Genomic DNA, 26,292 nt, shown 5'->3' on the forward strand with positions numbered 1-26,292 from the left:
TTGTGTCCCCCTGAAGCTGTGAGGGAGGAAAAATTAAAAGCCCTTTCAACTGTGGGTACAGGGAGAACTGAAGACAGCCGGAGGGGTGGGGGGGGGGGGGGTAGAGTAAAATCTTTTGGTTAGAGTAAAATCAAGTGAAGAGATTTTTGGTGTACATACTTGAAGAAAAAAAAATTCACACTTTACATTAAGCCTGTTCCATTGTACTTGCCAAAGGAAAGAAGAGAAACCTCACACACTGCCTCTAGAGGTTTCTGCTCAGGAAATCCTCATGCCTCATACTTCTTGAGTTTTGCTGGTGCTGCTGATGCAGTCGTGAGTTGTCCATCAGGTGACATTTACAGGCATTTTTCCATGTCTGACAGCAACAGGGAGCCACAAAAGATTCCAGAGAAGTAAGCCTCTGCGTGAGATTTCTCCTTTTCCCTGTTGGCTATATAGCGTTTCTCAGTTCAGCTAATTATATCAACGCTCGGATACAAACTCACCAAAATAGCTGGAGCCCTGCAGAGAAATCACTGGCTTCTTTAAATAATCGAAGCGGGGGAGGAAGAGGATAAAAACAGCACTGTTGTGCCACCTCCCACTGATAATGGTCACTGCAAGACAGTGAGACAATGTTGCTCTATCCAACTAATGTTGCTAATTAGGGTGTGGCTTCCAGAGAGTTCAATGGGATGAGAGGCTACCCAGAGAGGTTAATTCCATGAAGGAGCTGCAGTACCTCAAACCAATTGTTAGCATAACAAAGGGCTCTATTTATTGCCCAAAGGGTAGAGCAGTTCTTACCATAATTATCAGACAAAGATGCAGGACTTAAGATTTTACATAATCAAAAGGTACTCTCCCAAAAGGAGCCCTGCTCACATAATCAATGGATTAAGTATTGTTTATTCTGCTGTAAGTAAACAATGAGGTACTCACAGCTCTGAGGCTTTGCATAAACAAGCAGCACTCAGGAAGACAATGTCCTGTGTCTTTTTCTTTCATTTCAAACAGCTAACCCTCTGATTTAAAGTTGTTCATTTGACAATCCTGGGAAGGGTAAAGGCCCACCCTGTAAATTACAGTGTCTCATATGCTGACCCAGAGGCTACAAACCACTGGGCAGTGTTCCCTTTCCTAATTCTTACAAGCAAAAGTGTGTGAGAGAGGCTCTGTTTACACAAGAACCTTTCTGAAAAATGACCTGCTGCTGCTAACCCCAGTGCAGTGCTAAATCTACATGATATGGTGATTAAAAACCACCAGCAACGTTTTTCCTGTACAGTGTTTATGCCTCTGCATCCACTAGGAGAGCTACACTGGTGATCTGGATGGTGGGAAAAGGCTAGTGCACTCGGCTTCACAGCATTTGTATGTGTGTGGAAGACAGAATAGTCTTACAACAATAAACACAGACTCTGAAAAAATCAGACAATGTGGGAAATTTTAAAAATAAACAAAACGTAGTCTACTATTGGGAAATTTCCCAGATCCCAATAATCGATGGCCAGTCACTGACGCAACTGCTTCAGTACAGATCCCATGTATAGACAAGGAAGCCATGGTTTATACTTGTAAAGTTTCACTGGGTTTCAGGCAGGGTACACCATATTTGTCCTTGTCTAGAGTAGGAGAAGTATGCATTGCTGCAGCTACACTGGTGGCAGGACATTGATAGCCACAACTGGGACAAACTCCCAGTGTAGATGAGGCGTAACTCAAGGATTTTTGCTTTTCACTCAAGAAGACAAATAAAAGTGAGTATCTTTTGCTTCCCTGCACTGCAGTGACAGCACAACCAGTTGCCGTAGCTATCACATCCATGCCCTTTCCCCTTGTTTTTGTTTTTTTTAATTAAAAATCTCTAATTTGATTAAAACCTAATACTTCACAGGGGACCAGTCTGCTATATTGGGCCAGCCTAGGGCAAACAACGCCCTGGGGCTTGTCTAGACTAGGATGAAAGGTGGGTTTTTAAAACATGTTAGCTCGCTGCATTTCAAGGTTAGCTGGCCAAGGTGAGCCATAAGCACTAGCACAGGGGTCAGCAACCTTTCAGAAGTGGTGTGCCGGTCTTCATTTATTCACTCTAATTTAAGGTTTCGTGTGCCAGTCATATATTTTAACATTTTTAGAAGGTCTCTTTCTATAATTCTATAATATATAACTAAACTATTGTTGTATTTAAAGTAAATAAGGTTTTTAAAATGTTTAAGAAGCTTCATTTAAAATTAAATAAAATGCGGAACCCCCCTTTCCCCCCCCCAGACCAGTGGCCAGGACCCGGGCAGCGTGAGTGCCACTGAAAATCAGCTCACATACCGCCTTCGGAACGCGTGCCATAGGTTGCCTACCCCTGCACTAGCATTTTAGAAAGTGTTAAAACATTTTACAAATACCCCTTTTATCCTTATGTGGATAAGCTCACAAAGAGCAGCCTCACTCCAGCACACTCCCACACAGCCTGCTCTCCCTGGCTTATAGCTAAGGAAACTTCAGTCCTTCCCAGGAAGCACAACTGCACTAGCGTGAGGAGGAGTATAAATGGGACCAGCGTGAGTCATTACTGACTGGCTACAGGGAGAGGCTATCCCCGCAAGGCAGCAGATTACTCTGCTCCCAGGGTATGCTGCTATCTTCTATCCATTCTGTGGAGCAACAGAATCCATCTTACTCAGCTTCACTAAGTACAGGCTCATGAAGACATCATGTCTCCATAAAAGCTCTAGAACTAAGCCATCAATGACATGCTGACTTTACTGACATGCTCGGTTACCTGCTCAATAAGTGCATTCTGTGGAGTGATTATCTCAGCCGTCCTTAGACAGCAGGAGGAGGGGATATACAGAATACTGGCAGAGGCATCATTTGCTATTTTGTACTACGTATAATTAAAATATACTGGACTTACGTTTTGCTGGATTAAATTTAGAAAAAAGCACTTTGCCTATTTCCCCACTAAGGACTACAAATACTTGTGATTCCTTTTAAGCTTCTTTTATATATTTTGACATAGTAATATAATGATAGTGTGACTATGGATAATATCTGATGTGGTTTTAAGTTTATTTGCAATATGATCTATCTGTTCTAACAAAAAGTTTCACTCCAACCCTGCCCCGCACCATCCAGTAGAAAAACAAATCCTCAGAAATAGAAATCTTTTCAGGAGGGTAAAGAGTCAAATCAACAAAGGTGTCCAAATACTCTGTACATGAGATACTCTTCAAAAATAAACTTAAGATGCAGCCAATGCTCATGAGTTTGATTTACTGATGTTCCTAAATGGGAGCGATTTGATTTCTAAGTATTTAAACCGGACTTGAAATCTGTGTTATTTATGTCCTCATGCATTTGGATTTACCTGTTCTAAAAACAGGAAATATCACAGCAATCTCTCAGACAAAAAATTAAACCTTCTTATCCAAATGAAATGACATCTAAAAAAAATTGTCTAACTGTAAATTTTTCTTCCTTTAACCACTATTTGATACTTCACATTTCAAAAGGTAAAGCAAAAAAGTGTCCTTTTTTGGTAAGATCGCTTCTTATATATGGGAACTCCCCTGCCTTTATTCAATCTAATTTAACACAAAAATCATTTCTGCATGACCGGCTACTATAACCATCCTCTCCATCCCGTCCTTTTTCTTTCCCCCTAAAAGAGGGGAGTCAGTTATTAATTAACACTTATAACAGGTTTTCATCTTCAAAACACTCTGTACATAAAGCTGGTTGAAATTTTTACGAATTTCAAGTTGTTTTTCATCAAAAATTTGATTTGACAGCTTCCCCCCCTCCCCCCCAATTTATGGGTTTTTCCAACAGCTGTGTTTGCAAACAGCACCCATGAGACAATCTGTACTACCCCTCATTTACAGATGGGGAACCTGGGGTAGAAGGGTTAAGCAACATGTTCAAAACCACAAATGGAGTCCGTTAACAGTGTAAAAGGTGGAATGGAACCTCCCACACCGTCCTCTGGTGACAGGGAGCATGTTCAGGCCTATTTCTTACCTCAGTGAGGTATCTGGATGGGTCTCCATATGGGTCTCCAGCCCATACTTGCATACAAATTCTTTGAAACACACTGGACAACGATAAACTTCCTCCTCAGCCTTCTTCTCCACTTCACTGGACTGAGCCTCCTCGACAACCTTCAGAGAGATGAAAACGCCCGTCACAAGGACTACGCTCAGTGAGCCAAACATGCAATCCAGACAGAGTCTTTCTGTCACAATGTACCAGCCCATGACTTTGCTACAGGCTACTGAAAATGACTCACTCCAGAGAGAGTGACAGAGAGCTGCTGGATCAATAAGATACATTAGCTAAATGTTGACTAGTCCTTTAGAAGGTACAGCTGCATCACCCCAGATCATCATCTCTTATAAGAGCTAAACAATTTATAAACAACTTTAACAGGGAAGAAAATGTGCACGTGAGATGTTCAACTCTGCTGACCATTTAACTAGCATCATTACCCCTCCCCCATCACAAATCAGGCTGTCAGCCTAGGTTATTTATGCCAATGAATCACTGCCAGCCTCTAACTCAAGTGATCCAGAGAAGAGCAGTAAAATTGTTCATGTTTTTTACAGACATCTTCTAATTACAGGAAAAAAAGAATGCACCAAAACAAGAGATGTCTACATTGAGTTACTGCTAGCCTAAAGAGTATAAAGGGCCACTGTCAAGTTAAATTTTGCATTGAATGTATGTTTTGTATAAACAACCTGTTATGAAACTAAACCCAATAGAAATATTGTATTAAAAAAATGCCAATGGCAACTTATTTTTTTCAAATGAAATAAATATTTCCTTGCAGTGTTTGAAGCATAAACACTGCAGCAGTATGCTAGCATGGGAGAACCTCAATGTGAAATGGACTACAAACCAACTATAAATTTTCCAGAGAAAAAATTTAAACTGTTGTCAAGATTGAAAGTAAATATTAGTGACTTAAGCTTTAAAGGCCTTCCAAGGCTGTTAGGTTTATCAAAAAAATAACACGATCCTCCACACATCAGACTGAGTTTCAGCCTAAATGGGTAATTTATTCTCCATCTAATTCTCCATCTAATTTTCATTGTCCAAATTGAAATGCAAAAAGGAAAAAAAAGCTTAAATAGTGAAATGTAAAAGAGATGTTGAAATTCTTTCAATTTGAATAATCTAAGACGTTAACAACACAGGTAAGAACATCTGTGTTTTAAATATATATATGATTTTAACTTAACAGTGTTTTCTGGATAGGTTCTTTCATGCACAATTAGGTAAATATCAGATGCGAGAGGTTAGGAAATCAAAATGGGGAAAATGGTGGTCAGGAAGAGATTCTGCAACATGCATCGTAAAGAACCTTTTTTGCTGGGGTTCGTTCCTCTCTGTCTGTCTCAGGCTCATGACTAAGTTTCCTCTTACAGGACAATCGTCTGCGCTTCAGAGGAGATGGGGGAGTAGTACTTGCAGTGCTGTTTGGATCCTTCTCGTGAATCTTCATGTGTCTAAGTAGGAGAGGGAGGAAGACAGCCTTTCAGCACCCAGATCAGGATTCTGAAATTCAGCATAGTTTTAATCCAAATACCATTCCAAGTATTTGACTTCAAGTAATAAACACAACTTCCATAAACTGGATTGTGCTTTTTAAGCAACACATAATGTAGGGACTGATCCTACAAATGCTTACTACCCAGTGCACGAGCAGTCTCATTAGTAAGTGTTTGCAAGATGGGGCCCTTAAAATTCATTCATGCTAGATGACAAGAACCCTTCTTTCCTATGCCAGAACGTACATCAGCTGAAAATGGAAATCATGTGGAAGCATCACAAAACTTGTGAACATGTCCTATACATTTATGAAGATATGAAGTCCCCACAGTTTGATTTTTATAGCTTAAAATTTATAAAACAAGGTCAATCTTGTTCTATGTATCTTGCAACTCTGCTAACGGTACCAGGCATGCTTATAAACCTCCATATCACCCCAAAAAAAATTTTTTTTAATATATTCATGTTTCACACAAACCAGCAGGAGTGGTCTGTATTTTACTGAAAAGGACAGATGCATTTTAAAGTTGGAAATAATCATGCACTTATAGACACTAATTTATAAAATACAGAGTTCAGTTCCCCCAATGAAAGTTAAATAGATTTTTCAGGTTAACCAAGGCCTTTATTATATAACATGTAGGAGGAAACGCAGGCGATTAACTCATGTCACCTTGGCCAAATCACTTGAGCAATCTGTGCCTCAGTTTCCCCATCTGTAATATGGAAATCATGCTCATCCACCTTTACGAGGTGCTGTGAGACCCTTGGATGAAAAAGAGTAAGCATCGTTATATCATAAAGGATATTATAAATAAGTAAAAAAACCCACTGAATAAACCCAGGGATGTTCAGTTACAGGAAATATTGTACCACTTCACTTATCGAAGTGTTTCTTTTAAAAACAAATAGTTTTGGCTTACATTGTACTAAACCTTTTATTTATGCATGAGCTTTTGGGGAAAAAATTCAAAAAGCACCTAACTGACTTAGGTGCCTAGATCTCATTTAACATTTATAGCAACTTAAGCTCCTAAGTCACTGGGTATATTTGGAAATTTTACTCCTACTGGTTTAGTCACGGTTTCCAGACACAATACTAAAAGGCAATTTGTCTTGGTCTACACTGGTAATTAAGACTGGAATTTTCCAATGGGATTTGGGCACCTCACTCCCTTATTGCACCACTTAACTTTGTGTTCAATTGTGACAAAGTTTATAATCTTCTAGACAAACTTTATATCTTCCTGCAACTGGCTGGCTTAAAACACAATCAATTATTTTGAAGACTGGCTACATGTGAATCACCCAACATTTTAAATTAATGTTACTTTTAGATGCCAGGTGCATGACATATGAAGATAACATAATGAATCAAACTGACCCCTGATGCAACTCCAGTAAAGCCAAATGGGATGAGTCTGACCCAACATGTTTTACATATATTTATTTCCTTTTCACAACAACTGAACCTTGAAAACACACACACAGGGCCTTGACTATGATCTTGCTTAGCGTGGTGTAACATCAGGAGTAACTCCATGTTTAGTCAATAGAATTACATTGATGTAAAACACGTGCAAGATCAAAAATGATCCTGCAAGGTGCTGACCACTTTGAATTCCCAATGAAATCAGGGAGACTACACTCTTCACAGGATCTGTCTCCCCAGGGCAAGATTATGGCTTCTTCTTTGCACCCACACAGGGGGTGTAAGATGCTCCTTTGCTTTGCTCCCCTCCATCAGCTACAATACAGGAAAAAGGGAAGAGGAAGCAACTACACAAGAGAGTAGAGAGTGGGCAGAACCTTGACTCTGCACAGCCTCCTTCCCCACAAACTATGCTGCCCAACGGTATGGGAAACGAATCTGTACGAGGTAAGATAAGTAACAGACTCGACCGGAGCATGTGGAAGTAAACCCAAGGACCCAAATTGTACCTCAGACAGCAAAGCAACTATGTGCTGCCCCTTCTTTAGGGCATGCAATTACCCCCCAACTGAGTACATAAATGTCCTATTCCTAGCTCATATTTATGGCAAATATTTGAAACAGCTTCTCCAGATTTGCACAGTCTAGTAAATTCAATCATTCTTTTCATTATTCAAGAACAGCTTGTTAAAATAAAAATAAAAATTGAGACAATAGTCTACAGGCAAGATGCCTAGGTGCACTGAGGCCAGTCAGATCTCTCCCAGCCAGGTTTCTCCATTTTTTTTTTTTTTTTTTTTTTTGGCATTGCTCTAGTTCCCTGCTCCAACCAAGCCAACCCCAGAGCTTTCTACGGATGATAAATCTATAGGATAAAGAACAGTCATACAGAAGCACAGAAGTAGAACTTAACCATTTGTTCATTATTTTATGCAATAGTTGAAGATGAGCTCGGAAAAAGCAACGGGGGGAGAGGGGGAGACACGAGTATTTTAGTATTCAATTCATTGGCAAGGCTAAGGCTGGAAGAGGTCTGGGTCTTTTTTTAAGATAGTTTTCCAGTTAATAGGCAAGTCTAAAAGTGAGATACAGATATTTATGTTACTCACACACATACATTAGGCCAGCATATTTAACCTTTTGGAAGCATGACTGACACATAGCTAACATTATTTGGCCAGTGCCTCTTCAGAGAGTCAGTATAAGCAAGAAATTAAACACACACACACCCTACCTCCCAGGAAAAATTCTATACTATGAAAGAAAATATGAGAAACCCCAGCTTAAAGATTGTATTCTATCCCTGAGAAGCATGCATAATTCCCATTAGTAGCTACACATGCAAAATATTCCTTAGGGCCAGATTCTCTGCTCATGTTATTTTTACACCTGTTTAGCGTCAATGGAACAATTTTTGGTTTACATGAGTGCAAGTGAGAGGAAAATCAGTTCCAATAGCAAAGAATGAAGGTCTGTTCATGTTTTAATTTTGCATGTTTGAAACGAAACAGTCCTAAACTACTGAGCCATAAACAGGAAGACACCCCGACTGCACCTTTGACTTTTACTGCATAGGTCAAACGTCAGAGACCCTGATAGTTCTCTGTGTGGAATCATTTAAAAAAAAAAAAAAAAAAAAAACAAAGAAGCAGGTTCCAAGCTCTCAAATAAATTCACAATCTGCCCCTACAGTACAAGGAGCAGATTTATTCTTTGACAGGTTAAACAGGTTTCACTGCATTGAATCGAGGGTGGAGAGAAGAGGATTACTAGAACAACCACCCAAGATAAGCAGGAAGAGAAAGCAGACCAGTACAAAGGACAGATGCAATCTTCATCATCTCCTTTACCTTGCAGCAGGGACATGACATAGTTTAGTCTGCCTTCAGAAAATACGATCATCTGACTTATGCTGAACTGTAACAGATGTCAGATTGCATCCACCACCTTTTATTTATTTATTTTTAATATATAGTCCCTGTACTATGCCACATCTGCACTCTTGAGGGCTATGGCGCCATAGCTACTTGCAGGGGAGATACAGACTACAGTGACAGAAGGAGTTTTTCCATTGCTGTAGAAACACCACGTCCCCAAGCAAGGATAGCTAAGTCAATGGAAGGTTACTTCTGTCGCTCTGGCTGCACCTACACCAGGAGTTAGGTCAGCATAGCTACCGCACCGGAGTGTGGATTTTTCACAACCCTGAGTGCCTAAGCTATGTTGACTTAAATTTCAGTGTAGACCAGGCCTAAGGTTCATTAATTTAAAGTTTCTTAACTCTGAAAACAAACTAATATTTGTGTTGCTGTATCCTCCTTTAGAAGTGTATCAAGCAGCTCTAAATTGGCCTCTTTTAGGGGTAGATATCGCAGCAAAAACTGAGGGCCAGACATAGATGCTGGAACTAGGGGTGCTGGGGTTCTACCGCACCCCCTGGCTTGAAGTGGGTTCAGTCATATACAGGGTTTACTTGATCAATGGTTCTCAGCATCCCCGGGGCCAGATTCTCAGCTGGGGATATTGCTTTATTGATGTCATTGGAGCTAAGTGAATTTACACTAACCGTGGATCTGGCCCAGACATGCACAAGAGAAATATGGTACTTCACATAGGCACTCTCAAAACTATACTTTAGGTAGGTAGCCTGAGTATGTGCATGCACACACATACACTTGGGAATTGCACAGGGTGGAACAAGAGGATGTAGCTAGGACTAATGGGATGAAATTAAGGAAGTGAAAATTTAAACAGACTAGCAGGAAAAACTTCAAAGCACTGAGAGTTATCTGTCTATGAAATAATCTACTATGGGAAGTGATAGAAGCCTCATTACTTGGAATTTTTAAAACGAGACCAGACAAAACACCAGAAGAGGTACTTGTAGGAAATAATCCTACATGAGAAGGGGAATGGACTTGATGATCTTAAAAGGTCTGTTCCATCTCTAACTTGAAAGCTTTAAGAAATGCTATGCAAAAAATGCAGATATCTTGCTCCACCAAGTTTTTGCAGCAAGTTTGTGTGCAAGAACTCCCCTCCCTTTTCCCTCCCAAAATTCCACAGGTGAGTCAAGAATATCTGATAATGCCACAATCTTATTAGTCAATCCTCTAGCAACATAGGTGTTTTTCACCCATTTTAGTGCATTTTACCCCCTACTCTCTATCTGTGTCATCTTCTTCTCCCCCAGGCTCGGTCCCTTACTCTCCATCCCCCATGTTCAGGCAACTGAACTCTGATGATCACATGGTTAACATTCAGACCAAGATGATGTGGCACAAAAAAGCTGCTTTTCCTTCTCTATCTTCAGCTCTACTTTGATCCACAAGATATGGTTTCAGGAGAGTAACATGTGAGTAATCCAGCACTGCTACTATTGAAGAAAGAGTGAAAAAAGTGACTCTCTCTAGTTTTGCTATTTTTGGTTGTTGTTTTTTGTTTTGTTTTTCTGTTTTCTCTGCTGGTATGACATTGGCTGAGTATGTCACAGAGGCAACTCCTGAGAAAAGCTTGCACCAGTGGTCCCTACTGGTCATGATCTGACCTCCAGAAAGGGCACTGCCTAAAGTTTCAGGGAGAAGTGTAGAAAATGCAGAGGTTGTGTGTGTTCAAAAGATAAGCTCTCTGAAGATTTTAATACCCCCACAAGAGCCAGGAATATCCTTTGAAGTGGATTGGGGGTGTGACGGAATAAAAAGGTGATGACTGTGGCCTCTGACTAGTGCCCGGGGTTAAAGTCCCTCTTCTTTTACTTCTTTGGCATGAGCAGGACCGCTTGTCAGTTAGGATAGGCTGGTCCAAGGCAGGTCTGACCAAAGGAAAGGGAGCTTACTTACCTTGTACAGTAACTGAAGTTCTTCGAGATGGGTGCCCCTCTGGGTGCTCTATGTCAGGACCTGTGTGTGTCCCGGTGCACTCTGGATCGGAGATTTTTGTCTGCAGGTTCGTGCCTGGGCCCTACACACCATCACATGAGGGTACACAGGCAGGGGGCAGATCCACCACCACTCCAGTTCCTTCTCAATCCGCAAAGTCTAACAAGAGACTCCCAGGCAAAGGAGAAGGAGGGAGGGTAGTTGAGCACACACAGGAGATACGTCTTAAAGAACTCCATTTACTGTACAAGGTAAGTAACCTTCTCTTCTTCGAGCAGTGTCCCTATGGGTGCTCCACATCAGGTGGCTCCTGAGCAGTACCTCTGTCATGGAGAAGGGTGCTGAACAGGCGGATTCAGTACAGATTGTAGAACAGCTTCATTGAAAGCAGTCCCAAGGGTTGGGTCTGGTAGAGAGCTGAATGGAATAATCTGAAGAAATCACCTCCAGGATCCATCTCTCTGAGGTGATGAGCTCCCAGAGAGGTAGACAATGGGAGAGATGATCCCCATAAAGGAGGCAGAGGGGAGAGGTGCAGCGTAAGATCTGGAGTGGGAGATAGCTCATGACCCTTGACTAATGGGTCAAAAAAGCGGGAGAAAGTGCACATTCAGGCTCTCCCAGGGTGCAAAGGTCCCCATGGAACAGACATCTGGAAGCTACCAGGGACCCCAGATAGAGATCCTCTGGAGTCAATATGTCAGGCAGCAATAGAGACGGTATCGAAGAACAAACAGTGCATGACAAAGGTTTTGTACTGACTCTGGAGCCACCTGTTTCAAAGGCACTGAGTCCGGTGTCGATGTTGGTGCTACTCTCGGAGGCATCTCAGTAGGCAGCTTCTTTGCCCATTGCTTCTGAGACCCAGACTGAGGGGATGACTTTCCCCTTTTCTTATCCCATTCCAGACTATGGGGTCTTTTCTTCTTAGAAGGCCTGGGTGGTGCCACAGGGCCCCCAGGATCTTTGTCTACCACTGGAGCAGTGGTGGCTGGCAGATCTGATGTATATGGGGTGACTCAGAGAGCACTCCATTACCTTGTTCTTCCCTCATTTTCTTAGATCTGCTCTTGAAACCTTGAAAAACACCCTCCTGAGCAAGTTTCAGTGCTGTAAAGCGCCAGTGTAAACAGTGCACCAGTGTTGGGAGCCGTGCTCCCAGTGCTAGTAGCTGCGCCTCTCGTGGATGTGGTTTTTTTAAGAGTGCTGGAAGAGCTCTCTCCCAGCGCTCTGCTATGACCACACAAGCCACGTTAAAGCACTGCTGCGGCAGCGCTTTTGTGTTGTCGGTGTAGACTAGCCCTTAGGCCATGGAGAAGGCAGCTTAAATTTTTGTTGCCAAGGGGAAAAGACCTACTGCAGGTCTGGCAAGGTTTGGCGCCTGGGGTCTTGGGTGTAACCTGAACTCAAGGCTGTGGGTCAAAGCCCAAGAAAAATCAATAAAAGCCCACATCCCGCAAAGAAAAAAGGGGAAGGAGAATCCCATCCCCTCAAAACCACAAACTGTGCAAAATAACAGAATGATGTAATAAAACCTATGAAATAAGGAATAAATGAGCGACGGGTGTAGCAAGCTGGATGGCTAGCTAAATGGACACCACAATGCTCCGTCTCAAGCTGCATATGGCTGAGATGGAACTGCAGTGGTGATGGGTCCGCCCCTCCTGATATACCCTTGTGCTGGAGCACAGGGGGTCTAGGGCACAGCTGTGGACCCGCGGACACAGCTGACAAAAATCACTAGTCAAGAACGCACAGGTGTGCACACATCCTCATGAGGAGCACCTATAGGGACACTGCTTGAAGAAGAACAGCAAATCCACAGGAAAGCCAGGAGGCACTTTCAGTGAAAGATGGTTGAGAAAGTTCCAGGCTCAAAAATCCTGATTAATTGCCGAGCACACGGTTAGCAAATGTATAGGCAGGACACCCTTTCCCTCACTGCTCTGGAAACAATGAAGGAAAGTAAAACTAGCCATTACCAATTCAGAGTGATTGTTTGCCAGTATCACGTCCACGCTTCACAGTCCACACATTATTCTATACCACTTCTCTAAAGCTTTCTTCACTTTACCACTTTATGTACCATACATCCCACTGCACTGCGAGAGGCCTTTTCTCCCCTCATTTGATTTCTGAATGCCGGATCACAATCTGACCTCAAAAAGATATGGAGGGTACCCATATATCTGACATCTATCTGAAAACAACAAGTGTAAAACCGCCGTATATTATTGCAGTATATATAGCCATCTAAATATTCTGGTAAGCAGTTAGAGTGAGAATAAAATCAGCCATGTTGAAAATGGCTTCTTTCATAAGCTACCACCTATATCATAGAAATTATTCTTCAAAGCGAAACACTCTTCAACATCTACCAATCTAGTAAGCTCAGCATTCTGTGGAGATGTAAACTGGTCAGATGGACAGTAGGTCTAGCTGCCCTGACTACAATGTAGCTGAAAAAAATTACTGTATGGTCTGCTACTTATTCTGATAATTCTCTTCCCTAATTACCTTCAGTGTACTATTATTTTAGTTTACGTTAATAAATTGACCAAAACAAAATCAAAACCACATACTTTCAATATTCCACAACAGAGGACATATATACAATTATATAAAAAAAGGCCAGTTTCACCCGGATTTCAATCCTGCACAACCACATTAAATTCAAATGAAGTGCTAAGGATTTAAACAGGCCAGGTTTTGGCCCATTGTGCTCTTTTTGTCCTTCCATGGGATGAAAAGTGGCTCAAGAGCGACAGAGTGCCAACTTTAATTCCACTCATATCAAAACCAGGACCTATTTTGACACATTTCCAGCTCAAAACGTCTGTGCAATTATTATTATTTCATTCTGCTTGGCAGTTCAAACTTTATCCAAGTGTCCTAAAAAATATAAAAGACAAAAACATTTTATTGTATGGATTCATTGCTGTCATTTGAAGCAAGAGGGGGGAAAACCCAAACAAATACAAAATGGGCTTGTGCAGCAGTGTTTTCAGGAGCCAGCAGTCAATACAAAGACTGTTAGCCCTCCCCCAAAGCCTGGTTGTGAAGATGACTAGAGCTTAACTCCAAAGTACAGTAACACTATATACCGGAGTTAAACCTCCAGTTGTTTGTTTGTCAAAACATGTTAAGTCATCAATTTGTATTGACAATATATGTTCAGTCCTAATAATTACAAGCAGCCACTACTTAGGAGAGTCTAATTCATTCAACACTGTCAGCTGTAATCGCTGGGCTCAGAAAGATGTAGCTAATTCTGAAATGAAATATGACTGGTATTTGGAAGGGTTTTTGTTTTGTTTTTCCTAACAGCTTATCAATGACAACAGTTGCTATTCAGATCCTCCCAAAACACTTAGTAAACTCAGAGACATTCTGATGCCAAAACCCCAACCACCTTGTGAAAACTCTACTAACACCGATGAGAAATTTCAATGCCGAGATTTTTGCTTTTATTTCAAGTATTCACACAGTACTGAATGATTAATGGCTAGGATCGGCAAGGAGCAACTAATAGTGAGAGAACTCTGTGTGGCTATGGCGAAGCTAATAAGAAACCTAAGACAATACACTGGAGCAAAGTGACCTCAGCAGAAGAGTTGGGTGTGGCAAACAGGTCAGGGAAGAGTTATGTTAGAAGCACTTGCTCGCTCTAAGTTCAGAGCAGTTAACCATGGCTATAAACAGCAGGGTATTTCATTTATGTTTGATGTTTGTTTTTTTTAAAAACACTGGGCTCTTAGTTTACTTTGAAGTACAACCCCGATTGATCCTGCACTGAGCTCTGTCCAGGGGGAGACCTTCACCCACATGAAGCATTGCTGAACTTAACAGGGCTCCAAGCAAGTGGCAGAGTCCTCCAGCATGGAGCTCATTGCAGGATCGGGGCCTGACAGGCTAGGGAAAACCTTAGTTTAAACACCGCTTATAAACACTGTCAAGACTGCCAAGCCAAAGAAATGCTCATCAGAATGTGTCTAGTTCCAAATTCTCCAAATGGTTTAAAGGCCACTGCTGAAAGAGTCCTATGCAGGGCGGTGGTAAATCTAAGGCTAAAGTCTATTCTTTGGTGTCTTTTTTTTCTATGTTTGTACAGCACCTAGCACAATGCAGTCCTTGTTCATGACTAGGGCCCCTGGATAGTACAATAATACAAACAATAAACAACAATAGACAATTATCTATTCTATTCTATCTAGATTCTTATACTCATCACTGTAGTATCTGAGTGACTTCCAATATGCATTAAGCAATATGGCTAACATCTGTCATGGGTTTGTTCTCTCATCCTCTCCTGAGGGGGAGAAGTGTGTGCAGCTGAATGTTTTATTTTGCATTGCGCGTGCACGCAAAACACACACAGAGCTATCCGTGTGTTAGAAAAGGCAAGGCCAAAGAAATGCGCCTTGCACCTAAAGCAGGAAGTGGGGAGGTGTGTGATGGTCCTTAGTTCCTGGGGCAGTTCATTCCACAATCTTGGGCCAGCCCCCCAAGACAGCTCTAACAGAGCAAAACAAAAGCAAAAACAAAGAAACCCCACAACGCCATTTCAAAAATCATCCTTATGATAATATTTCTAATGGTTTAGAACTATCAAGTCTATTTGAAAGCTCCATGTTTGCAAAAGCTGCTCATGATTAATTTCCGATTCTGGTCAATAAATTCCTTAATGGAGATACCAGTAAGCCTGTGAATTGTAGTCAATGCCATACAACATAAAGCTTTCTGAAGTCTGCCAATATACATTATAGCTAGAGTGTATGATACACAACCACACACATGCTTATATTTTAGTAGTTTTACCCAAGAGAAGAATTTTTTTGTTGTCAAAAATAAAAAAAATAGCAGAAATGTGTGTGAGAGAGAGATCTACAAAACAAAAAGGGGAAAAAGTACTATTTCTGTAAAGCAGACCCGTATATGTTGTATTAATAAATATCTAAACAACCAACTTGCTATACTGAAGTCAGCAAGTTCAACCAGGTTTAGATGGATACAAATGAACTCCCATCTTTGCTTGACATTATCTCTGCTCTCTACCAAAAGTGTTGTCATAACACCTCAGGAAAAAGAAAAGAAAAGAAAAGAAAAGAAAAGAAAAGAAAAAAGGAGGCAGCTATTCCAAAACTACATGCCTGATGCTGCTGCAATAGTGAAGTGATTCAGTAGTGGCAGCCTGCCCTGTACATGCTTTTAAAGCCAGTTTTCCCAAAGGGGAAAGAGGTTCATTTGCAATTGTAATCACGCAATGCACAAGCAGAGAGAGAGATGGTGGAAATTCAGTGTGAGCTTCCCAATGCTGCCCCACCTAACTGGCTTAGAGGCACCTTTCAGTAATTCAGGCTGTGCCACATTAACAATGACAAATGACATATGGTGACTTTGTAGATGAAAGAAACTCTGCTTACTGAGGGGCGGAGTTAAACACATGACACTCTTTAACAGGGTCTTCTGATTCTGCAAGCTTTGTAAGACATCCCTATTTGTGCTGTGTTTATTAACCACATATGCATATAAGCCTAGCCACTGACCTGCACATTTGGCTGTTTCTATTCAATGTCTTAAGACATTCCCATTAAAAATAGATTTAAGAAGGAGAGAGCAATTAAAGCAGCTTTAATTTCAGCACAAATACAGAACACTGCAAGTTTTATCCCCCTTCAAAATAAACCATGGTAAAGAAATCTGAGAAAAATTTTTATTCGTTAAAAATAAACCAACATGATGAGCAACTATGTCCAGAATCAGACATAGCCTACTCCATTCACTGCCCTCTAGCATTTTGCCATTGAGTATTGCTAATGGCAAACAGCACAGAACAACTTGTTATATCGTTTGGCACAGAAAAGAAACAGTACACGCAAACGCTGAACGTGCTTTACAAAGGGAATAAAATTAAAAAAAAATCCCAAGGAAAATGCACTATATTACAAAACCACATTCTAGACAAAACAAGATCTCTGCACTATCATGCCAGTGGTATAAATCAATGACTGCTGAGGAGGAGGGGAAACAAATCAACTCTATGCAGAGATTCTCAAGCCTTTCCCCCCCCACACACTGCAGACCACATCCTAATAGAGGAATTTCTTGTAGACCACCTTCCCTCCCACTCCTGACTCTCTGGCCCACCTATTTCTCCCATGTGTGATCCCATAGCATCCTTGTGGTAACCACAATTGCCTGTGTGGGAAAGTAATGTTAAGAACATATTTAATAAATTTCTTAGCTGTCTTTTAATAAAATTTATCAGCTGGAAACAGGAGTGCCAGCACCACAAAACTAGTCTGCTCTCTATGGGCCACCAGACATTGCACTGTGGAACACCAACCACAGTTTGGGAACTTCTGCTCTAGGGATATGAACTTGGATGCAGTCAGTGCAGATGTAGACGACTGATACATCTCATCATTAAGGCCGTGTGTCTGTCACGGATTCCATGACTTTCTGTGACCTCCGTGACTTCTGGAGAGGCCGCTGCTGAGGCAGTCTCAGGCCACTGTACCCCCACCCAGCAGCAGCAGTAATTTGGGTGTAAGAGGGGGCTCAGGGCTGGGGGTTGGGGCGGTGCTTACCTCAAGAGGGGCTCCCCAGAAGCGGCCAGCATGTCCCTGCAGCTCCTAGGCGGAGGGGTCGGGGACTCTGTGCGCTGTCCCTGCCTGCAAGCACTCCCCCCTGCAGCTCCCATTGGCTGCGGTTCCTGGCCAATGGGAACTGTGGAGCCAGCGCCAGTGGTGGGGGGCCAGGGCAGCGCAAGGAGCTTCCTGGCCTTCCAACCCTTTGAAGGGAGCTGCAGGGACATGCTGTCTGGTTCTGGGGAGCTGTGCGAAGCCAGGTAGGGAGCCTGCCAGCCCCACAAACCCTCCCCCTGCCCCAGCACCCATGCTCCCCCCCCCCCGGCCTTCCTCCCTCCCCAGAGCACCCCCGGTCCAAGTTTTAGTTAGGGGTATATAGTACAAGTCATGGACAGGTCACGGGACGTGAATTTTTGTTTACTGCCCATGACCTGTCCATGACTTTTACTAAAAATATCTGTGACTAAAACGTAGCCTTACTCATCAATTTCAAGTTTGCCACTGAAGAGGTGTCACCTGCCAAAATAATACAGGTGCCTCTATTTTAAAACAGCAGGGAGGGTTGCTTGTCTTCCTCTTCCTAGGACAGCTTTCTCGAGTCTAGACATACTGGAGAGTTTGGTCAGAGGAGTCACTGGACATAGACCTGAGCCAGAGCTCAATGCAATCAATAAGAGTCTTCAATGGGCTGTGGATAAGGCCGCACAAGAGCTTACTCTCTCAGCTTGGACTGGCAAGAATACCAGTAGATCCCCTAATGGGAGATAAAGCAATATTTGTATACCAAGTACAACCCACCTACTTAATATATAATGGCACTGTCAGTTTACATAAATAGGCATCTTCCCCATACTGAAAGCCAGCCACCTATGTATTAGGTGTAATATGCAGACAAGTAGCATAGTGGAAAAATGAGCATGCCAGAATCAGACTGCTGCTGTTTCATGAATCCAAATGCTGAGTTTTTTTGTCTCCAGTCTTCTTCTGTTTTTAAGAAACAATTTATTGCTAATGAATGGCTTTTTAAAAAAAAATAAACAAAGGAGAAGCTGACAATGAATGCCTATATTCTGAGGTTTGCTAGTTCCAGCATGCTAAACCAGAACAGGTTGGGCAGCTTACATATTGGGGAGTGGGAGGGGAAGGGGGAGTTAAAGCTAGACATGCATTAAGGTGGAACTACTGCCAGTACAAAAAACACAGTTTAAGATAGTGACAAAGGTTTTCCTCCTTATTCTCTTAGGGCCTGTGTCTACACTTACAGCACTGCAGCTGCAGTGCCGTAGCGTTTAGTGAAGACACTACCTGCGCTGATGGGAGAGCTTCTCCCATTGGTGTAGGTACTCCACCTCCCTAAGAGGCAGTAGCTATGTCGACGGAGAAGTCCTACACATTAGGTATTGCAGCAATATATATTTTTGTACACATACCTCCACATATACAAAGGATGTATTCCAACATGCAGAGAACATTCCTCGTAAACCTCCCCAACAACCCGCATTTTTAGTGCTTGGTATATTGATCTATTTCCTCACCTGTTCCATCTTGTTAAAAATCTGCAACATGGCATATTGCCATTTGTCCTTAAAATGTTAGGTCTACAGAAAAATCCTATAATGCTGGGATTAAAGCAAAAGACAAACAGCTTCCAAGTCCCAAAGAGATTCTTAAATCTCTAGAGCTGGTATTCTATCTTTTCTTGCAGTCTTGTGTTAAAGATGGAGAGTGGAGGCAACTTTCCTGAGCAGGCAGAATACTAAACCCCTAAAGCAGGTGTTACTCCTGGGCAGGTACTTATGAAGATAAATAAAGGTCTAAAGGAGCCATGTGATCGGTGACTAGAATCTACTATGCCAAGTGGCATGTTCTCGTTTGAACTGTGACATGGGAAACAAAGCAGCACTAAGCTATGCTGAATACATGCTATTGTATGGAGATTTATGTTATTACCTGTGATGAAATTGGTATTACCCCTGTATTCCAGATCATCTTCCCCATTACACACACATGCAAACCAGACACCCAAACCTATTGCCAGCAGTGCACAAAAGTGTAAGACAGTCTTACAGTGACCAAGACCAGATTTACGTAAATTAGAGGGTCTGAGACCACACACCCACTCTGTAGACTTAGAGCATCCTTGACTCACTTGTATGTTCAAGAACTGAAGAAGCCTGGATATGCAAATATAATGCTGCTTATTGTATATGCTTCAGTTCTCAAGAACAATTGAGCTAACTAAGGACAGAGTATAAACCTTAACTCTGAACTTCCTTGCTTTTCTGGATTCTAATCAGACTCCAATATGAGTGTTTGTGTTAACTTCACAGCTCTTTAATAATAATTGAAGAGGAGGGTGATATTTCAACGGCAGTAAGTGGAGTATGACATACCTGTAATCATGACATCTCCCTAAAGCTCTTAAGGTCCCCTGAACTGTTGCGTACTTGGACATGACTGACCACAACAGCTCCTTTAGAGGCTTTATTTAAGAGAGAGAGAGAGAGAGAGAGTGTGAGTGAGTGAGTGTGTGTGTGTGCGCGCTCAGTTTTTATTGATCCTGCACCGGCAAGGTTTATAGTAAAACTATTGAGACTCAGTGGCACTAGCACTTTCTGCTATACTGCTGTGTTCACAACACTGCCAGTTTTCCCGGTCCTTCACTTGGAGTCTTCATAGGTCCCCAGTTACTCAGAGCATACCTGCTGATAGTTTTAGTCTGCACCCAGTTCATGCTTTCACTATACTTACACTGCATATTACTCAACGAAAACACATTTTTAAATTAAAAAGAAAATCAAATGTGTTGTGTCTCAGTTTTCTGCTACAACTATAATTAAAATCATCTGTTACTTTGGAAGCAATTAGTTCTAACTGTGCAGTGCTCAAGAATTAGGGCATCTGCAAATGCTGAACAAGTCTATCCTCTCTCATATGCTGATGTCACAGCACCTTGATATTGGCCAATGATCCTACATTCATCATAAGACTGAGTTCGAGACCATGTCAAACATGACTTGTCCAACTAGCCCCACTCCTCCATAATTAGTTCAGTTTAAGGAATTCTGTCCAGTTTTAATTTCATGTAAACCAAAATTTCTCAGAAGTTAAGCAAGGACTCATCCCAATGCATGAGTTGATCTAAAACTAAATACAAAGGAGAATCTAATGCAATGCTGTATCTATTATAAATGCACAAAAGTCAGGTAATTCATTATGGTCATACAGAAAATATAATTTGACTATATTGCACATATATAGTCTTTTGTATGCTGCTAATTTTAATGCCTTAATTTGTTTGTGCAAAATATCTGTACCATGGATGATGTGAAATGATCACTGATTATATTTAATTACATATATATTTGTAAGGCATGTAGGCTGAACTTTTCAAAACTGCCTAAGAATTTTAAATGTCCAATTCCTATGAATTTTCCCTTAGGCCTGGGGTTCTCAACCTTTTTCTCTTTCTGAGGCCCTCCAGAACATGCTATAAAAACTCCAGGGCCCACCTGTGCCACAACAACTGGTTTTCTACATATAAAAGCCAGGGCAATTGCCTGGGGCCACAGGGGCCTCCATGAAGCTACATTGCTCAGGCTTCGACTTCAACCCCAGGTGGCAGGGCCCCAGGTGGCAGGGCTCCGGGCCCCAGCCCTATGCAGTGAGGCTTTGGCTCTCTGCCCTGGGCCCCAACAAGTCTAACGCTGGCCCTGCTTGGCAGACCCCCTGAAATCTGCTCGCAGCCCTCTAGGGGCTCCCAGACCACTGGTTGAGAACCGCTGCCTTAGGCAGCTCTGAAGAAGCGTCAACCTGAATGTTGCATTTAGGTGGTTTTTGCACTGTACTTCCCCCTTTTTAAAAGGCAGAAAGTTTGTCACTGTGTTTAACTATGTAGAGCCTAAAAAAATTATCTTCTCAACACGCTATCTAAAAATCAAACAAATGCAGGACTGCATGTGTAATCAGAGATTGTACAAATTCTATCCAGACTCCACATACTTTGAGGTTGTATGCTATTTAATGCACTGCACCTACAATGCACATAATACACACCAGAAGGGATCCAGCACCATAATTAACATTGGAGGAATTCATGGGTGGGTTGCAGAGAAAGGATGCTTTGGCAAGGTCAGAAAGAGAGTCTGTAGAATCAAAAGTTGTGTGCAAATACCTAAAGTGTATGCACACACACACCCCTGTACCTGACGCATGTACCTATGTTTTAAAAAAGTAAAGGAAATATGGTTTATGCTCAGGGACAGTAAGTGGTCTCACTCATTTTTTAACCAATGTTTTGTAAACCTCACAAACTGCACTCATTGACTAATGAAGAACTTATACACCCATATTTTAAATGAAAGCTGCTTTCAAGCTCTCAAAACATTCAAACATACAAAAGTGGGGAGGAATGGATTCTGAAAAATATCTTACTCAGAAGGCAGAATTGTATCATTCCCAACAACAAAAAACAGCAGCAGTTATGACATTGCACACTGACTTGATCCTTTTCAAGAAGTTTGGGGAAATTGCCACTGAAGAAAAAACAACATGGATGAAGTGCCCTCTTAACTCAAAGATTAAAAGAAAAAATGCCGTCTTTGACTAGAAGTCTTTGTAACAGTTTGCCACAGCAAAGCTCCTGCAATTCTGCTCTTCTACTTAAGTTTCAAGATTTTATACATGTATGCACTGTATGGGAGAATTTTTTTGGTTGAAATACCTAGATCATCCCACCATTCTTTTCAAAACATGCTACGGAATCTTTAACAGCCACCAGAGACTGTCAAGAAAGGAGCCAGTATGTATTGAACTTACCTTCTGACATTTACATTTTATTAAACCTTCAAGTTTTATGGAAAGTTCGTCTTTAACAGACAGAAAAATGCCATTTAAAATAGATGGGTACAGACCATCCTAGTCATAAAACTGGAAGAGGATCCAGGGCAGGATGACCTATTATCCAGAAGGAACTATTTTGGGGAAGCTCTGGGGATATTTTCAACTTCTACATTGAGTCCTTAACAAGTTTTGCTTCAGCAAAACTTGACCACAGAATTAAGTCAGGCAAGCAGTTTTAGACACCCCAAGTTCCCTTAATAAAAGATAGCACCACAAATACACTAGCAGAGCAACTCATTTGTTTTGTTTGTTTTTGAGGGTTGGGGAGCTGCAACTTTCAATTTCTTGTCAAAGCCAAGGCCCTGAGAGTTTCCCCAGGTTTTCATCTGCTAATTATTGGATACACCAACAACATACAGATACGGCAAAAGTGAGAGCATGGATTAAAATACTATCATAACATTTATCTACTCCAACACTTACTTCAGACTCTTCTTCAGACAGGATTTGAGGTCCCTATGCTTTCAGCTCTACAGAAAGCCCTCTTACGCGCACGCGCGCACACACACACACACACTTTCAGGGTAAATGTTGTAAAGCGTAAGCATATAACTAATTCACTGGGAATGAGAGGGGAAAAAAAAAACCCTGCTCATCATCTTTCTAGCACAAGTATGTGTGGATCTGCATGCTCTAAATAGCAGTGGCCCTGTTAAGACAAGTATCAGGGGGTAGCCGTGTTAGTCTGTATCTACAAAAACAACAAGGAGTCTGGTGGCACCTTAAAGACTAACAGATTTATTTGGGCATAAGCTTTCGTGAGTAAAAACCTCACTTCTTCGGCATCCGAAGAAGTGAGGTTTTTACTCACGAAAGCTTATGCCCAAATAAATCTGTCAGTCTTTAAGGTGCCACCAGACTCCTTGTTGTTCCTGTTAAGACAGCCTGCATTTTCAGGTTTATGTCTCAACCTTAATACGATTTTGAAAAATAGTTCTTTAGTTCTTTTCAAGAACAAGATTAATAACAAACTCCTCCATAGGGTTGTGTGTGTTTTGTAAGACATAAGAAATAAATGGATTCACTCTTTTCAGTGTTCCCCAGAAATAAATACATATTGGAATACGCAGCCTCCAACCTCTCGTCTCTCTCAAGTAATTCCACTCCCTGACAGACCCAGAGAGATCCCCCCCACTTCAACAACCCTTCTCCATTAAGTGCAGCAGTTCAGCAGGGTCAGTGCCCCATTCAGAGAAATAAAAGTAAAATAAATTAACTTCCCTTCAGTGTCTATGTGCCATTCACTGTTGTTCCTTGAACCGAACAGCTCTTCCAGATGAAGGCTCCATGTTGGGCACCTGGCCCAGTGCTTCAGGCTGTACAGTGCGCCTTCCAGTAGGGAGCTCCAAAGTAGCAGGACATTTTGAGCAGCCTGGTAGCCATGACAGAGACCTCTCAAAGATGCCCTCACTCACTCAGTCCAGAGGACAGTTACAGTTCCCCATTTAGAATGCTGACCAAAAGTCATCCAGTTCAGAAAACGAGGCCACGCTGTTCACCTCAGCTTCAGAAGAAGTGCTAAAACAGTGTTTTTTTCTAAGCTTCTAGCACCGGTTCGGCTATACTCGTGGAGAGAGGGCGTAAGGTCAAGGAGGATGACAGAGTCGGAACTTTAAGAAGTCAGAGGCTATGACTCATTCAGAAAAGAAATAGAAGATTTATTCTGAAGGTTGAGAAGGATAGCCTCTATACATCCAGCAAGAAACGTAAAAGAAGCTAGACTGCAGATGAGGGAGGCTACGACAAGTTTGGAGTAAAGATTAGGACAAAAGCCAGACAACTATGAAAGTCAGATTATAGGGCTAGGTATGAATTAATTTTACGGGGGGAAAAAAAAAACAAAAAAAACCACTTTATATACACATGCAGCATTCACATTTCTTTACTTTCAATGGCTTTTAGGTAAATACAGTATTAGGTGGCAAGACTCCAATGCAGGGCAAGGAGCATTCAAAGTTACCTTTCTTCTTCTACAGCAGGTCCACAAATTACTGATCTATTAAACATCACTAGCTCCCGGCTCTGTGTGATACCCCAGCATGATCTCTGCTCCTGCCATCACACCTATCATTGGAGTCTGCCAATAAGGGTATAAAAGTCTCGTCCCTCTCCACTTGGCACATTTTTTGTCATCTTTTAAATATTCTTATTTTTAGCACAAAATATTAAAAAGAAAACTAGAAAAACTGTGCAATCCTGGGGATTGGGGACTTGCCTTACCCTCCCCTCCTCCCCCACCCCCAGAGCACAGGTACAGGTGACATCAAACTGCAGGTGCAGAGTGCCCGTAGGAGCTTCACACCAAGAGGGAGCTAGCAAGCCATAGTGGATCTTCGCTTGGCAAAGGTGACACAGAAGTAAGTTTGGAATGTAATGTGATGAAAAGCCTTTCCCCTCGTTCATTTATGGCTTGTTGGACTCAATGCTACAGTTGTGTTTGAAATCCATATAAAAGAATTTTCTTTGGACCGCCTTTAACTAGAAGTACCTGGTTTTGAGAGATGTACCCAATGTGCAAAATAAACCTTTTGATACTGCTTGCATTATAGCGCCATATAGTAATTTCTCTTCACATTTATCATCTGTCTGCTTGAACTCTAATGCAGTGGTTTGATTTTCTGAGGACTACTATCATAAAGCAGAACGTCTTTAAAACATCCAGGCTGCAATCCTGCCCTCTCTGAAATCAATGGCAAACCCCCCATTTACTTCAATAGGGGCAGGATTTCACCCTGCGGGTAGTCTGAGATCATCTTCTGCAATGACAGACTACATCAGTCCAGTGTGAGACTTCTGCAACATTCACTGAGCTGCTGCAGTCTGAAATTGGGCAGTGAAATAAGAGCCTTCAAAAGGTTTGTTCGTTTTTAAGTTTAGTGTCTCAAACCTACACCCAGATATCAGACAATGGAAATGCTGTTTATAGGGCGTCTATTCCTGGTGGACCCATCTTAATGCTCTAAATAGCTGCTGCACTGCATTCTATTTGGCTTAAATGAAAAGCCTCACAAAAATTCAAAGCATTGATATTGTTTTGATACATTTATTTCCTTTAGAGAAGTCATTTCTTAAGTCAACCATAGCCTGCATTCTGGCTGATCTGCCCTTCCTTGGGGATCAGGTTTGCACATGACTTGTTCTGTTTAACACATGACCTCACAAAAGAATGACAGGAGATGCACCCACTGTGAATCACAGCAGTGAGATAAGCTTGTGGGCTGGGAATCTGAAGTACCATCTCACCCCTAGGGCAATCCCTGCTGCCCAGTAAGGAGGCACATTAAGAGAGCAGTGCTGGTAAGCAAGCACTTCTGCTGGCACTGTACCCATTCTATGGTTAGCTCAAGGATCATCAGGTCTGTCAATCACTTTTCATGGGCACTAAAACAAGTAACTACAGCATAAAATGAAAGAGATCATGTATTCCAATACTGTATGTTTATCAGTAACATGTTTCTGTCCCAGAACCTAATTTTCCCTGAATTTTTACCTTTTGGAAATTACTTGTGAGAAATTGTACCTAACTTTTAAATTAGCATTTTCCCATTCTGGCTGGCCAGGCAAGCTGTATCTTAACAGACAGAGCATCTACTTGGAAATCAGAGATTGAGGTCATTGGTGTGACTAGAACCAACTTCCTGTTCCCTGGAGAAAAATAATGAGACATGCTGAACATTAAAGCTAAAAAGATGGCAAACCCTCCACATTTGACCCCAGGTTTGGGAAATGGATATAAACAAAGCAGAGAACTCACCCTCCAATGCTGCCCGTCACAACATCTTAGACCAAAAACAAACAAGCCTGCCTTTGCTACTGCAGGGAGTACCGTGTCAGATACACAATATGTGAGAGACGTGTCAAAAGGCAACATACAGGAAAGTGTTAGTCTAGCAGAAAATGAAACCATCAACCTGAGAGTGTAAGAGAGAAGATGGTTCCTCTATTGGCATCACAT

The 26,292-nt window shown here is 41.8% G+C and overlaps 1 protein-coding gene across 1 annotated transcript in view; it reads right to left on the reverse strand.

Annotated features, from left to right (window-relative positions):
• RREB1 (ras responsive element binding protein 1) overlaps positions 1-26,292 on the reverse strand; it is a 142,441-nt gene that overhangs the window by 40,812 nt on the left and 75,337 nt on the right. The window contains 2 exon segments of the mRNA XM_054018267.1: positions 4,003-4,142; positions 5,348-5,492. Of these exon segments, the coding sequence (XP_053874242.1) occupies positions 4,003-4,142; positions 5,348-5,492 (285 nt within the window).

This window comes from Malaclemys terrapin, chromosome 2, assembly GCF_027887155.1.
Source record: "Malaclemys terrapin pileata isolate rMalTer1 chromosome 2, rMalTer1.hap1, whole genome shotgun sequence".
Classification (NCBI taxonomy): Eukaryota; Metazoa; Chordata; order Testudines; family Emydidae; genus Malaclemys; species Malaclemys terrapin.